General features: G+C 43.0%; 1 protein-coding gene across 5 annotated transcripts in view; it reads left to right on the forward strand.

The window, feature by feature from the left end:
* PXK (PX domain containing serine/threonine kinase like) overlaps nt 1-13,394 on the forward strand; it is a 71,230-nt gene that overhangs the window by 13,263 nt on the left and 44,573 nt on the right. For all 5 annotated transcript variants that reach the window (XM_045831953.1, XM_045831954.1, XM_045831955.1 and 2 more), the window contains exons 2-3: nt 10,680-10,730; nt 13,141-13,188. In XM_045831953.1, coding sequence (XP_045687909.1) covers nt 10,680-10,730; nt 13,141-13,188 — 99 coding nt within the window. The remainder of the gene's footprint in view (nt 1-10,679; nt 10,731-13,140; nt 13,189-13,394) is intronic.

Consider the following 13,394-nt stretch of genomic DNA (forward strand, 5'->3'; position numbering starts at 1 on the left):
CAGGACTTGTGCAGATAGTATGGGAGAGGGGTGCATGTTGTGAGTGATCCTCACATAGTGACCAGCCCCTCCTTCAGGCCCCAGAAGGACTCCTGGTGGCCTGTCGTCTTTGGGGCAGTGGCAAGTAGGGGTAGGTAGAGAAATGCCTTCCTGAGAAGGAGCACTTCAGTTCTACTGGGTACTGGGGTTGGTGCCAGCCTCATGAGGGTATGAGGGGTGTTGCGTTGGCCACCTTCGCTTCTAGAACCCTCATAAACATTATTTCCAACCAGGTTGCTGTTTGTGTGTTTAACTGTCTTTCCTAGCCAGTTGAATATGTGGTGAGCGGGTCTCTGAGATTATGTTCACTGCGTCTGTTTCTACACTATTAGGGTGTTGACCCAAGGGATGTGAGGATTAATAAATGAAGGTTATATTTCATTTTTAATTACTATTTAATTGAGCCTCAAGATTTTTGAGCGTATTTTTTATTGCTTTCATGTAAGACAGAATACTGGGTTCCCATCTTAACAAATTATATAATTTGCTTTGGCACTATTTAAGGGTCATTGTACTGTAGAGTGCTACAGGAACTGCTCTTTAAAACAGCGGTCCCCAAACCATCTACAGACTGGTTTGGTCCCTGGCCTGTGAGGAACCAGGCCTCACAGCAGGAGGTGAGGGAAGCTTCGCATTTCCGCCTGAGCTCCACCTCCAGTCTCCTCCCCCTTCCCCCCACCCCACCCAGGCAGTGGAAAAACTGTCTTCCATGAAATGGGTCCCTGGTGCCAAAAAGGTTGGGGACTGCTGCTTTAAAATGCTGTAACCAGCCCTTGTGGGTGTGGCTTAGTTGGTTAAGCATCCTCCTGAAACTGAGGGGTTGCGATTTGATTCCTTGTCAGGGCACTCGCCTGGGTTGTGGGTTCATCCCCTACCCTCACGCTGGCGAGTGTCCCTGGTTGGGGCACATACGGATGCTTCTCTCTCGCATTGATGTTTCTCTCTCTCCCCTCCTCTCTCCCTTTCTCTCTAAAGGCAATGAGAACATGTCCTCAGGTGAGGAAAATAAATAAATAAGTAAATAAATGTAAAATAAAATGCTGTATCTCTTCTGTAATCATGTCTGAGGTCAGAAGAATTTTTGAGTGCTGCTTTGCAGTATTTCTCCTGGCTGGAAGATTGGCTGTTTTTGAAGTCCGTGTGGAGACTATCCCCCCTGGCAGGGCAGGAGCCTGTCCCACAGAGAAGAGGGTTGACTGCAAAAGGCGCAGAGAAGGGAGAAGCCTGAGCGGTAGGGGATAGGGCCCTGCGCAGCCCTGCAGAGATCAAAGCCTGCTCGTGCTGTGTTCCTTGTTCCTTCTGTGAACACAACAGAAACTGAAGAATTTGTTTTGCATAAAGTTAAAGCACACGGTTCTATGACTCCATCAGTTAGACTTTAAATGAAAAAAATTTATTTCAGTTGAAAAGGAGATACACTTGGCTTCCCTCACTGGCCACAATGTAGGTCAAGATAATAGTGATTCTTTAGGTGCTTTTAAAACCCTTAATGTTTTCATTAGTTTGGGGGGAGGTTTTACACATTATTGGATTGCACAGCAATTAAAATAAAACAAAGGTACATTTCAACACTGAAAATCTGTAGATGAGACAATGATAAATAATGAATATTTAGCAGAGCAAGGAGTAATTATTAATTCTACATGAGATACTAAGGACCATAAGCCGCCAGGCAGGTGGCCAGTGAGCTGAGCACATGTCCTGTGACACTGAGAATTTTGCTGTTCTTCAGGGTGATGCTGCCCACTGCCTTTGAGCTCAGCTTTTGTGCTGCGTGATACTGCGGGTATGGGTACTGACTTTAGTTTGAGGCCTTGGGAGGTCATGTGGAGATTTTCTTGAGAGTGTATTTGACTTACTTGGATAGAGGTGCACATGGAAAAGAGCAGTATGCTTCCTCTTTGCCAAAGGTGCAAGCCATCAATCAAATAGTCATCAATGAATGTTTGTCATGCTTCTGCTCTTGGCCTGGCCATGTGCTGGTTACTATTTGGAATACAAAGAAATGTGTGATTCCAGCCCATGAAGAACTTAATCGAGTTGGAGAGATCCTCCAACAGAGACAGACATGTGGCAGAAATAGCAGTAACATGATTGAAAAGCTAAACTAGGTTTTTAATAGGTAGAACAGCTAAGCAAGAGGAGTAAGAGGTGGTTAAATACAAAAAGTAAGAGGAAGGCTTGAGCAGAAAGAGAGGGTTAAGACAGTTTGGTCAGTGGTAGAAGAACATGGATGCTAGGCAAAGGAGTTTGGGTTTTATCCTTGGCCAGTGGGATCTCTGGAAGGTTCCTGAGCCAGAAAGTAGCATATGTTGGATGTCCAACGAGGTCACTTGTGCTTAGTGCTCTTTGTGAGGCTTCTTTTGGAGGAGGAAGCAGGTTTGGGAACGAACTCAGAGGAGTGGTGCAGTTTGTTAGTGGGTGGATGGCCTGCCTTTGTCACCCAGGTCCACCACTCTCTAGTCAAGGCATCTGTCCTCTCACATACTCATTTCCCCAGCTGTGAATGAGGGTAATGGCTCTTCCATGCTCACCTCAAAGGGCCATTGGCAGATCCTGTGAGTGGTGTCTGTGGAAGCCACAGCTACAGGCCCAGTGCAGGGGATCCCCTGAGGGCTTGGGATAGACACCTAGTGTGCCCAAGAAGACAGGAGAGCAGAGTCCTCAGAAAGAGGCAGGGAGGCATGGGGGTAGAAGAGACTGAGGTTTGGTGGCTGCTTGGCTAATTTGTTTTCTTGCTCTCATGAGAAGGTTTTTATTTTTGTAGTGTGAAGCTGCTTCCTACTTAAGAGGTTTTAGAATTGTGGTTCTTACCCCGGGCAGCACCGTTAGAATCACCTGGGAAGTTCTAACTCCTACTAATGCCTGTACCTCAGCCCAGACAAGTTAAATCAGAATCTCAGGACAGTAGGGTCTAAGTAGGTATCTTTGCAAAAAAGTTCTCTAGGTGATTCTCGGATGTAGCGGAGTTGGGACCTTCTGCTTTAGAGGTGGAGATGTGGGAGCACTGAAGGTTACCTGTAAACTGCCTCTGAAGAGCTGCCCTGTCTTTCTGTACTTTGAGTCTCAGAGTAAACCTGATCTGCATGCCAAAAGGGCAGAGAGTTACACGGGGTAGGCTGGTTTAAAGGTTTGCTTAAGTTTTGGCTTTAGTTCTTTTAACACATTCTTTTCAAAGTGGTCTGTGTTTGTAACCTTACTAAAGTAATTTGGAGCCAGACAGATTCAAAATAAATTCCTATTTTTCTTAAAATCTCACCAATCTGAGGCATCTTTGAATACCAGCCTACTGCGCAGTGAGATCTTAGATCTCTTTTGGGAAACCCAGGAGACACAAAATGCCAGTGACGATGCGTACTGGAAAATGGCCTGTGTTGGGAGCATTCATGGGGGTGGAGGGGATGGTGGCAGTGACAGCCCTAGCTGCACAACCCAGGGGAAGAGCCCATAGGTTAGGGGTGAACCACCCAAGTTCCACAGACTAATGAGGACCCCCACTTCTCATGGCTGCAGAGGGCTGGGGGTTGCCAGCCGTGAGTGGTAGGCTGGAAGGTCTTAGAGTCAGTGACTTGGGTTCCATTCCTTGCTAGCTGTGTGACCTTGGAGAGCTCACTTCATCTCGCTGAGCTGAGATTGCCTGCCCTCTAGGCAGCTGTGAGAATTGAATGAGAAATATTGAGTAAATAGCTTAGCAAAATTCCTGGCACAAAACCAGAGCTCATTTTCCATTAATTCTTCCACTTATGTAAGAAATCACATGGTCTTGGCAGCTTTCCAGTTTGAAGAACTTCAGCACCAGACCACACTGACTTGCCAAAATGCCCACATGCTAGGGCTTGACAAGCAGCAACCCTGCCCCTCCAAGATAAGGGGTGTGGTGTCCTGAGGAGGAGCGGGAAGAAAGCCCTTTGGGGAAGTGGCCACAGATGACACAGTTTGGGAGCAGGCATAGACCTGTGTGACTTAGGGTTGCCCTTCAGGGCTCTCAGCCCGTAGGGCCTCATAGTTTATACACACGCAGGGCCTGTGCCACGTCAGAGAGGGTGGCAAAGTTGGGAGTGAGACCCTGGAGGATTCCGGGCTGCTGACTGCAGCTCAGGAGGTGGAGCTGACTGCCAGTGTGGGGTTTCTGCTGGTCGTCAGAGCACTCTTTCCTGTGTGTTAACAAGAGCTACAGCCCAGTTTTCAGCAGTAGACAGCCATACCATGTTGTTTAGTTTGCAGCATTGGAGATATCAGGTGGAAGTACTTTTTTTTTTTTTTTTGGTCAGACTGGATGGTGGTGTCAAGCAAACTAAAATAATTCAAATGTTTTATAGTTAGGGAACAACTTGCTCCATTGGAGTTGAATAAAAATATTTCTGAACATCATCTTATCTTACTTCCCATTGTCTTTCTGTGTTTGTAACCACGTGGTGGATGGTACAGAGTGGGGGCTGTGGGGCTGCATGGGAACCTCATTCTTAAAGTGTCTTTGAAGGTGAAACACAATGGGTAGTGCTTTGAGGCTGCTGGTAACTGAGTGTGCCTTCTAAGTCAGGGGCCTCGAACTCATTTTCACGGGGGCCACATCAGCCTCACAGTGGCCTTGAAAGGGCTGAAATAATTTTAGGACTGTATAAATGTAACTGCTCTTTAACTGTTAAGGAGTTGAAATTACATTCAGCTCTTTGAAGACAACCCTGAGGCTGATGTGGTCCCTGGTGAAAATGAGTCTGACATCCCTGTTCTAAGTGGATATGCATATGTTACAAATGCTTTCGTGTGTGGAGTACCAGCAGGTTGTGACCAAGGGTGGATTATGACACAGGAGTAACCTCCACCAGCACTTTGCATTCTAAGCCTCCGTGGACCGGGTTGACCTGTGTACTCAATGCATCTGAACCGGGTTTTCTCAGCCTCTGCACTATTGACATTTGTGGCCAGATGGTTCTTTGCTGTGGGGGCTGTCCTGTGCTTTGTAGGTATTAGAAGCATATTGGTCTCTGTCTATTAGATGCCAGTAGCACCCCCCCCGCCTTTGCTGTGACAGTTGGAGAAGCCTCCGGACACTGCCAGTTGTCCTCTGGGGGAAGGATCACCCTTTTTAGTGGACACTGGCCTAACATAGAGTGTCTTGGCAGAAGCATTAGTTAATGTGTCATTTTGGGATATTATAGTCTTACATCAGCACCCAGCCCTATCTTGTAGTTGCATCTTCCCTTTTGCCAAAGGCTTGTCCAAAACATTACCGTGTGCTGGTTTATGTAGCCAGGTTAAAAAGAATAATCTAAACTAGGAGCCTCCACAGGGAAGGAATGGAGTCAGTTGTACCTTTCTTATGCAGAGTTAATCCTCAGCATGAACAAAGCACAGGGATTGGAACATAATAGGTGCTTAGTAGATGTTTGCAACTGGCAGTAACATCTTTGTGAAACATGTGTCCAAACTTTAAACTCTAAGAAGTATATAAAGCAAGTCAGCAGGTGTTTACTTAGTGTCTATCAAGTGTCTAACATTGAACTAGAATTTTAAAAATTAATATTATTATAGTGAAGAAATGGATACTCCAAGTGATTTTTGAGAATTAACATTTCCCCCCAACTTCAAAAAACTTGTCTATGTGTGGTTGCTTGGAATTACTCAATTCTGTGTGCTAATTTCAGCTCTACTATTAGAATACAAAAGCCCAGAAAATTTGCCAGTAATACAATTCTGAGAAAATTTCAAAGCTAAAGGACTGATCCAAAAATATAAGAATGTCAGATGTTATTAGCATTTGGCTTTACTACTCAGAAATAATTACATTAGCATATTGCTTAAGAGATTTGCCCCATTACACAAATCAGTTTTGAAATACTTACTTTATGACCCCACATGAAACCAACTAAGCATGGTGCCAGGCTTATTCACTCCACTCATAATTGAGTGGATATTGTTGAATATTCCGGAGGCAGAAATTCTTGCCTGTATGAACTGTATCAGCCTATGCTAAATCAACAGAATGAAATGACTGTGTAATAAAGTCTATTTTTAAATCCAATTACCAGGTTAACAATGCTTGCTTGGCTCTATTTTCTAAATAACCTATTTAAATTAGAATTAATTCAGTTGAAAGGATTCGTTGAGTACTGTGTTGATAAGCATTTATTGAATAGTGACCATGAATAGTGGCTAAATCATACCATCTAATGATATTAAAACAGTTCTGAGCATTTGAGGGGAAAATGCTAGTATACTGTATTCTATGCTAGTGACTTAATTCATGCCTTTGTTGGCAGTGGAACAACACCAGCTGTTAGACCAGTGGTGTCAGATGGGACCTTGGTTCAGCAGCCTCAGTACTTGAGTTCTAGCTAAGAAAGAATTCAGAGACAAGATTCAAACTATAAGAGAGTTAGTTACTTAGAAAGTCAGAGGTAGAAGAAATGGGCTCAGGAAACAACTTACAGAGGCGAAAGAAGGGTCCTTGTTGCTTAGAGTCCTTGTCTTCAGGGTATTTATCTGGAGGTCTCAGCAGGGATCCCAACAGAATATTCATCAGCTTTCCAGGTGTGTCCTTTCAGGGTCGTGGTCTCAACTGGTTGGTCAGCACCAGGGCAGGGGTCATTAATTAGTCAGTGCAGCTGGCCCTGATGTCAGCCATGGCGTTGCTTATCTGGGTTTGCTGCTTTTCTGGGCCTAGAGCTAAAACACAACTGAGGCCCAGATGTATTTGATGTGGGTCAGAACCTCATTGTCCAGGGACTTAATGCTTACAGGCTGTTCTCTGGCCCCCTTGTTCGGTCCTGCTCTAACAGGGTCTAACCCGCATGACTAGCAACATGCGGGGAGGGGTGGGGGAAGGTCGCAGGAGGGTTGGGACCACAGGACCAGCAATATGAAAGGCCAGGGGGCCTAAACCAGCGATATGGTAGGGAAGGAAAGGTTACCCTGGGGACGAGGTCCTTATTTCTAAGTTTTGCCCATTGCTAGGCACCTGGGGCTTTTTGCCCTGGGGACCTGTACCTGGCCCATCATCCTTGCTCTGCTCATGTCTGTCTAACTGCCTACCACACCTTCATCGTAAACTGCTTACTTAATTAAGAATTACCTGGGGAGCCCTGGCCAGGTGGCTCAATCGGTTGGAGCATCATTCTGTGCACCAGAAGGTTGCCAGTTCAATTCCCAGTCAGGGCACATACCTGGGTTGCTCGTTCAGTCCCCAGGTGGGGCATGCATGGGAGGCAACTGATCCATGTTTCTCACATAGATGGTTCTCTCTCCCCTCCTTTCTCTCTCAAATCATTAAAAAAACATCCTTAGGTGAGGATTTTTAAAAAAGAAGAAGAATTAGCTGGGGAGGCTATTAAAACTTATAACTCCTAGGTTTTTGTCCTAGAGATTCTGATGATGCAGGGCCTGGAAATGTGTATTTTTAATACCTCTCTGCAGGGAGCAGGGAGATTTTAATGATCAGGCAGATTCGGGGGTTCACAAGATAGTTTTTTTTGCAGAATGCCATCACTGCATATCTTTTCTACCTTTTTACTTGTTTTCTTTATCATGGCCTTTTCTAGATGACTATGCATATAAAATGCAAAATTTGAACGCTAACAATCACAGATCTTTTAGTCTTCTGACTGCTGCCACATATATCTATTGCCCAATTTCTTTCAATGGTAAGCAATATCTTATAAAACTATAGTACAATATCACAACCAGGTTGTTCAGATACAGAACATTTCCATTGTCAGGGAAGAAAAATTTTCCTGTACCCTTTAAGGTACTTTTGGCTAGCCAAGTAATCAGATTGACGTGAGACAGATTAACAAGAGAAAAGCAAATTTAAGTTTATTAGCACGTATACTTCCTGGGATACCAGGAAGGCTGAGCAACTCACTGAAATGGCAGAAGCCATCACCTTAAATATCACCTTCAGCTAAAGACAGAAGATGTTGAAGATGAGAGTAAATTGTGGGAGGTTACAGGGAAAGCTCAGTAAACAAGGGTAAGGTTGTTATGCAGACTGAAGCCTTTGCCTTCTCCACTGGTAGTGAAGGCAGGCTGTGTATGAGGGCAACACTCTTAAAATGTGAATATGCTTTACAAAGGGTAACTTCTCCTTATTCAGAGTTTCTCCCTTGTCTGCGGTTTCTTAAAATAAACCAGCTTAAAATAATCGATATCCCCAAAGAGGCATATTTCAGGGTGGCAAACTGTGCTCCCCTTCACCATCAATCCAAGGACCCCTCGTGGCTAAGTCCCATCAGTCTGCCATAACAATACTGCAAACTGGGTGGCTTATACACAACAGAAATTTATTTCTTACAGTCTGGGTCCTGGAAGTCCAAGATCAAGGTTCCAGCACAATCAACTTCTAGTGAGGGTCCTTTATCTGGTTTATAGCTGGCACCTTCTCAGAGTGTCCTCACAGGGTGGAAGGGGCAGGGGACCCCTTGGAGCCCCTTTAATGTGGTACAAATCCCATTATGAGGATTTCACTCTCGTTACCTAAGTACCTCCCCAAGGTCCCACCTCCTAATACTATCATATTTGGCAGTTGGTATTTCAACATATAAATTTTGGAGGACATAAATATTCAAACCATAGAACCTCATTTTGCCATTCTGTAACTGGACTGAAGGGGTCCATTTGCCTGTGTACATCAAAGTCTAATAAGATACAAACAAGAGTTTGCAGCAAAGAAAGCAAGGGTTTATTTTTAGGAAGTGGCCCACACCCAGAGTCACAGGTGAGCTAATGCTCAAAGACCTGGCTCCCCAGTGGCTTCCAGGGGATGGGTTATATAGGAGAAAAATCATTAGTCATGGTGACCAAGGGAGTTAGGGTCATGGTCAGGGTCATGGTCTCTACTGATTGGTGGGTGCTAGGGTAGGGGTCAGGGCATCATTGATCAGTGCATCCGGCCCTCCATCTGGGCCTGGAACTGAAACAATTGAGGCCGAGATGTTGTATCTAGTTTGACTGACACTCTGTCTCTGGGGTCAACAGACACATGATTTTGTTCCTAAGATTATTTGATGCTGACCAGAACCTCATTGTCCTGAGGGCTTAATGATTAAGGGAGTGGACACACATGGGAAAAGGAGGCAGGTAAGTCAGGGTGCTGGATGAGCCCAGCCTAAATCAAGAAGAAAGCAAGGAGAAAATGTCATATTAAAGAAAAGTTTCTTTGTGGTTATACTTCTATAGCCACACCCATTTCCTTCCCGCCTGTACTCTAGTATCCCACAGCCTTAACTCTTGGCAACCACCAATCTGTTCTTATCTATAATTTTGTCATTTCATGAATGCTATGTAAATGGAATCCTACACAGATGCTTCTCAACTTATAATGGGGTTACATCCTGATAAACTCATCCTAAGTTGAAAATATCCTAAATCGAAAATGCATCTAATACACCTAACCTACCAAACATCACAGCTTAGCCTAGTCTTCCTTAAAGGTGCTCAGAACACAATATCCAAAACCTCTGGCAACACAGTACACTGTGGAGTATCTGTTACTTATCCTGGTGATCCTGGGGCTGACTGGGTGGGTGCTCCCTTCTGCAGCTGACCAGCATCATGATAGAGTATCATTAGCTTGGGGAAAGATACAAATTTAGTTTGAAGTAGGGTTTCTACTGAATGTTTATCACTTTCACACCATTGTAAAGTTGAAAGAAAAATAAAAAATTGGAGACGTGTGTAGTTTATAATCTTTTGTCACTGGCTTTTTCACTCAGCATAATTCTCTGGAGATTTGTCAAGATGTTGCATCTATTAATAATTTATTCCTTTTTGTTGCTGATTAGTATTCCATGCTATGAATGTAGCAGAGTTTAACTATTTAGCTGTTAAAGAACATCTGCTGGTTTGTTTCTACTTTGGGGCTCTTACAATAAAGCTGCTATGAGCATTCATGTACAAGTTTTTGTATGAACACAAGTTTTCACTTCTCTGGGATATATGCCTGGGGGTGCAGTTGCTGAGTTGTATGATAGTTACATGTTTGATTTTTTAGGGAACTGCCAAACTGTGTTTCAGAATGGTGGCACTATTTTACATTTCTACGGACAGTGTGTGAATGATCCAGTTTCTCTGTGTCCTAGCCAGCATTTGATGTTACCATTATTTTTGTTTCAGACATTCTGATAGATGTATAGTGATATCTTATTCTGGTCTTAACTTGCCTTTGCTTGATGACTAGTAATATTTAACATCTTTTCATATGCTTCTTTGCCATCCACATATCCTCTTGAAAAGAAATTGTATTATATCATTGGATGGAGTGTTCTAAAATGCTCTGTAAATCCGTCAGTTGACGGTATTGTTGAGTTCCTCTATATATTTACTGTTTTGTTTTGTTTTGTTTTTCTGTTAATTACTGAGCGATGGGTGTTGAAGTTTCCAACTGTCACTGTGGAGTTCGGTCAATTTCTTCTTTCAGATATATCAGTTTTCATTCACATGCTGTGCACCTCTGGTGTTTGGTGGGTACACATTAACGATTGCTATGTTTTGCTGGTCGATTATCCTTTTATCTTTATGTAATATCCTTCTCTCTACTACTTTTCTTTGTTCTGAAGTCTCTCTGATTTTTTCATTTATTCTTGATCTCCTGATATGGGTGTTTTATAATTAAGGCTCTCTAACCCCTCTTTTTTCTTTTTTAGGAATATATAATTCGGGTGCAAAGAGGAATTTCTGTAGAAAACAGTTGGCAGGTAAGCATTTTTTGTCATTAGAAAAGTGTTTTAAATTTTTAAACAAAATTCTGACTTGTGGCATCTAAAAATCTGGAAAAAATGCAAACATGCATAAGTATAAATTGTGTTTCTTTTAGATATAAATTTTTAGCTTTAACATGTATATTATAAGAGATTTTCTATTCCCAGTTTGCTACCGGGGGACTATCTAGGACTTTGTTCTCTAGCTATACCCAGAGTAAGTAGGATAGGCAAATTACTTACTTTGTTCCTAGTAATTCAAACCTCCCCTGCAAACATGGTTTGGGTGGGGGAAGTTAGAGTTTAGTCTACCAGGTAGAAAGGTGAGACAGTGCCCTGGACATTATACAGCTTGGACACTGCATTTATGGACTTCCAGTTTCATTCCTGGGCAATTTCCAGTGCTGGTTTCCTCATAGACTTAGATGGGGCTCTGCTTTCCTCACTGGTGGCCTCAGAGAGAAAAAACTTCCTGCATGGATCTGGAGGTCCTTTCCGTGGACTTGCAGAGGAATTCTGTATAGGGGCCATTTCTGTTCTGTTTTAGTAATTATAATTACCTTCCTCCTCTCTCATATTACCTTGTCCTTCACAGCCCAGTTGGAGCCTTACTTTTGGTAAAGAACACAATTCAACTGAGCAAATTTCAAGACCTAATTGGCTTTATGAAGCTATTCATGAATCAGAAGCATCCCATCTAGCAGCTAGAGAGGTGCTCCATTGAGTTGTACAAAAAGGAAGGCTTTTATAGGCAGAAAGAGGGTAGGACTAAGAAGTTAAAAGAATGGATTATTTCAGGCAAGGACAGCTTTCCTTAGGAGAAGGCTGGGTTTTATCAGGCAGATTACCACACTATTGTTGATCCGGCAGTTCTAGACTGATTGGTTTAAAATTCCATTCATGGGAGAGGCTAAAATTGCAATTAGGATTTTGGTTTGGTGACCTGTCTTAGCAGAAGTGACTCCGTTTTGGCCTATTTCTTTCCTTCTCTCTCTCTTTTTTAAGATATTTATTTGTTTATTTTTAGAGAGAGGGTAAGGGAGGGAGAAAGAGAAGAAGAGAAACATCAATCAATTGCCTATGGTGTGCCCCCAGATGGGGACCTGGCAACTGAGGCATGTGTCCTGACTGGACATAAAACTGGTGACCTTTTGGTTCTCAGGCTGGCACTCAATCCACTGAGCCACACCAGCCAGGGCTTTTTCTTTTCTTAAGCAGTCTTTGACTGCAGTGGCCTGTGTTTGGTTTTTCCTTTGCCTGAAATTTCGACCTACATTCTGTTTGAATAATTGTAATATTTAACATCTATTGAGCATTTATTGCTGGACACTGGTTCAAGCACATTAATTTATTTATCCCTTAAAGAACACTTCTATGTGGTAGTATTAGCCCCATTTAACATTCAAGAGGTAAGTAACTGATCCAAGTCACACAAATCAGCAACAGAACAGGGTTGGAATCCACGTATTCTCCATGATTAACCGCTGTGCCGTATTTGCTCCCTTGCGCTTACCAGGGTTAGCCTTATATTTAACTTTGGGTATATATTTGACAAGCAGGGATAACAGCAGAATCCTTCCAGAAAAAATCAACCCAATACAGTTTTCTAGATTCATTAGCAGCCCAGGAGATAAGTAACAGAAATGTAGACTGTTGGGCCTTACCCTAGAGCTACTGAGTTAGATTCTCTATGGTGGGATCCTGGGTGATCTCCAGGTAATTCTTCTGCATGTTAACATTTGAGAATCATCAATAATGGTTGAAGTCAAATTATTCAAAAGCAAAGTAATTTCCTTGCCCAGAGCCTGAAGAGATGGTAGAATTTGGCAATGGCCTAGTCAATGGCATCAATATAACTAAGGGAAAATGTATAGACAACAGGAGGTGGACTGTCTGCCAGAAGAGGAACCAGGAATCAGGGAGAAGGGTCGGCTCTCTGCCTACAGGTGTGAATCGGTCTCCGGAGTGGTGGGGTCTCATCTGGGGAAAGTTCTATCCAGTCAAGGATGAAATGGCCTCAAAACTGTCCACCTCTTTTTTCTTTGATTTCATGTTCAGTAAATCATGTTTGGTAAATCATTAAGTTATTTTTCTAGGTGCCTGGTTAATAAGAGAGATATTTAAATGACAACTTACACGGAAAAGAAATACATTATCATTCTCTCTTACCTGTTGGCGTCTTGCGAGTTTGGCTGGCATTAGCCAGTTTCCTATGTCCCGGCCAGCTACAGCACACTGCTAGGTCTGTTCTCTGGGCCTGTCAAGCTAAGCAAGTTAGGGACTAAATGTAAGACTTACTGTCCTTAGCGTAAGGGCCTCAGCTCCAGAATCCCAATAAATATTAAATAAGGAAATGAAAAGAGATGGTCTTTACTGAATTAAAATACCACTGTCTTATCTCTTATAGGTTGTTAGGAGATACAGTGACTTTGATTTGCTGAACAACAACTTGCAGGTAAATATTTTAAAACACTAATGGCACATTGCTTGCTTGGGGTGTCTTAGAAACCAGTTGGAAATGGCAATAATGAGAACAAGAAATTAACAAATTTTCCTGGCAAAGGGAACAGATGATGTGTGGCTCTAAAAATAAACCTTTGGGAACAAATGTGTTTTGTGATAGTGACCCTGAAACTGTGTGCCTTCGTGCCATGCTGCGCC

This window comes from Phyllostomus hastatus, unplaced genomic scaffold, assembly GCF_019186645.2.
Source record: "Phyllostomus hastatus isolate PE091 unplaced genomic scaffold, TTU_PhHast_1.1 phas_contig_16, whole genome shotgun sequence".
Taxonomy (NCBI): domain Eukaryota; kingdom Metazoa; phylum Chordata; class Mammalia; order Chiroptera; family Phyllostomidae; genus Phyllostomus; species Phyllostomus hastatus.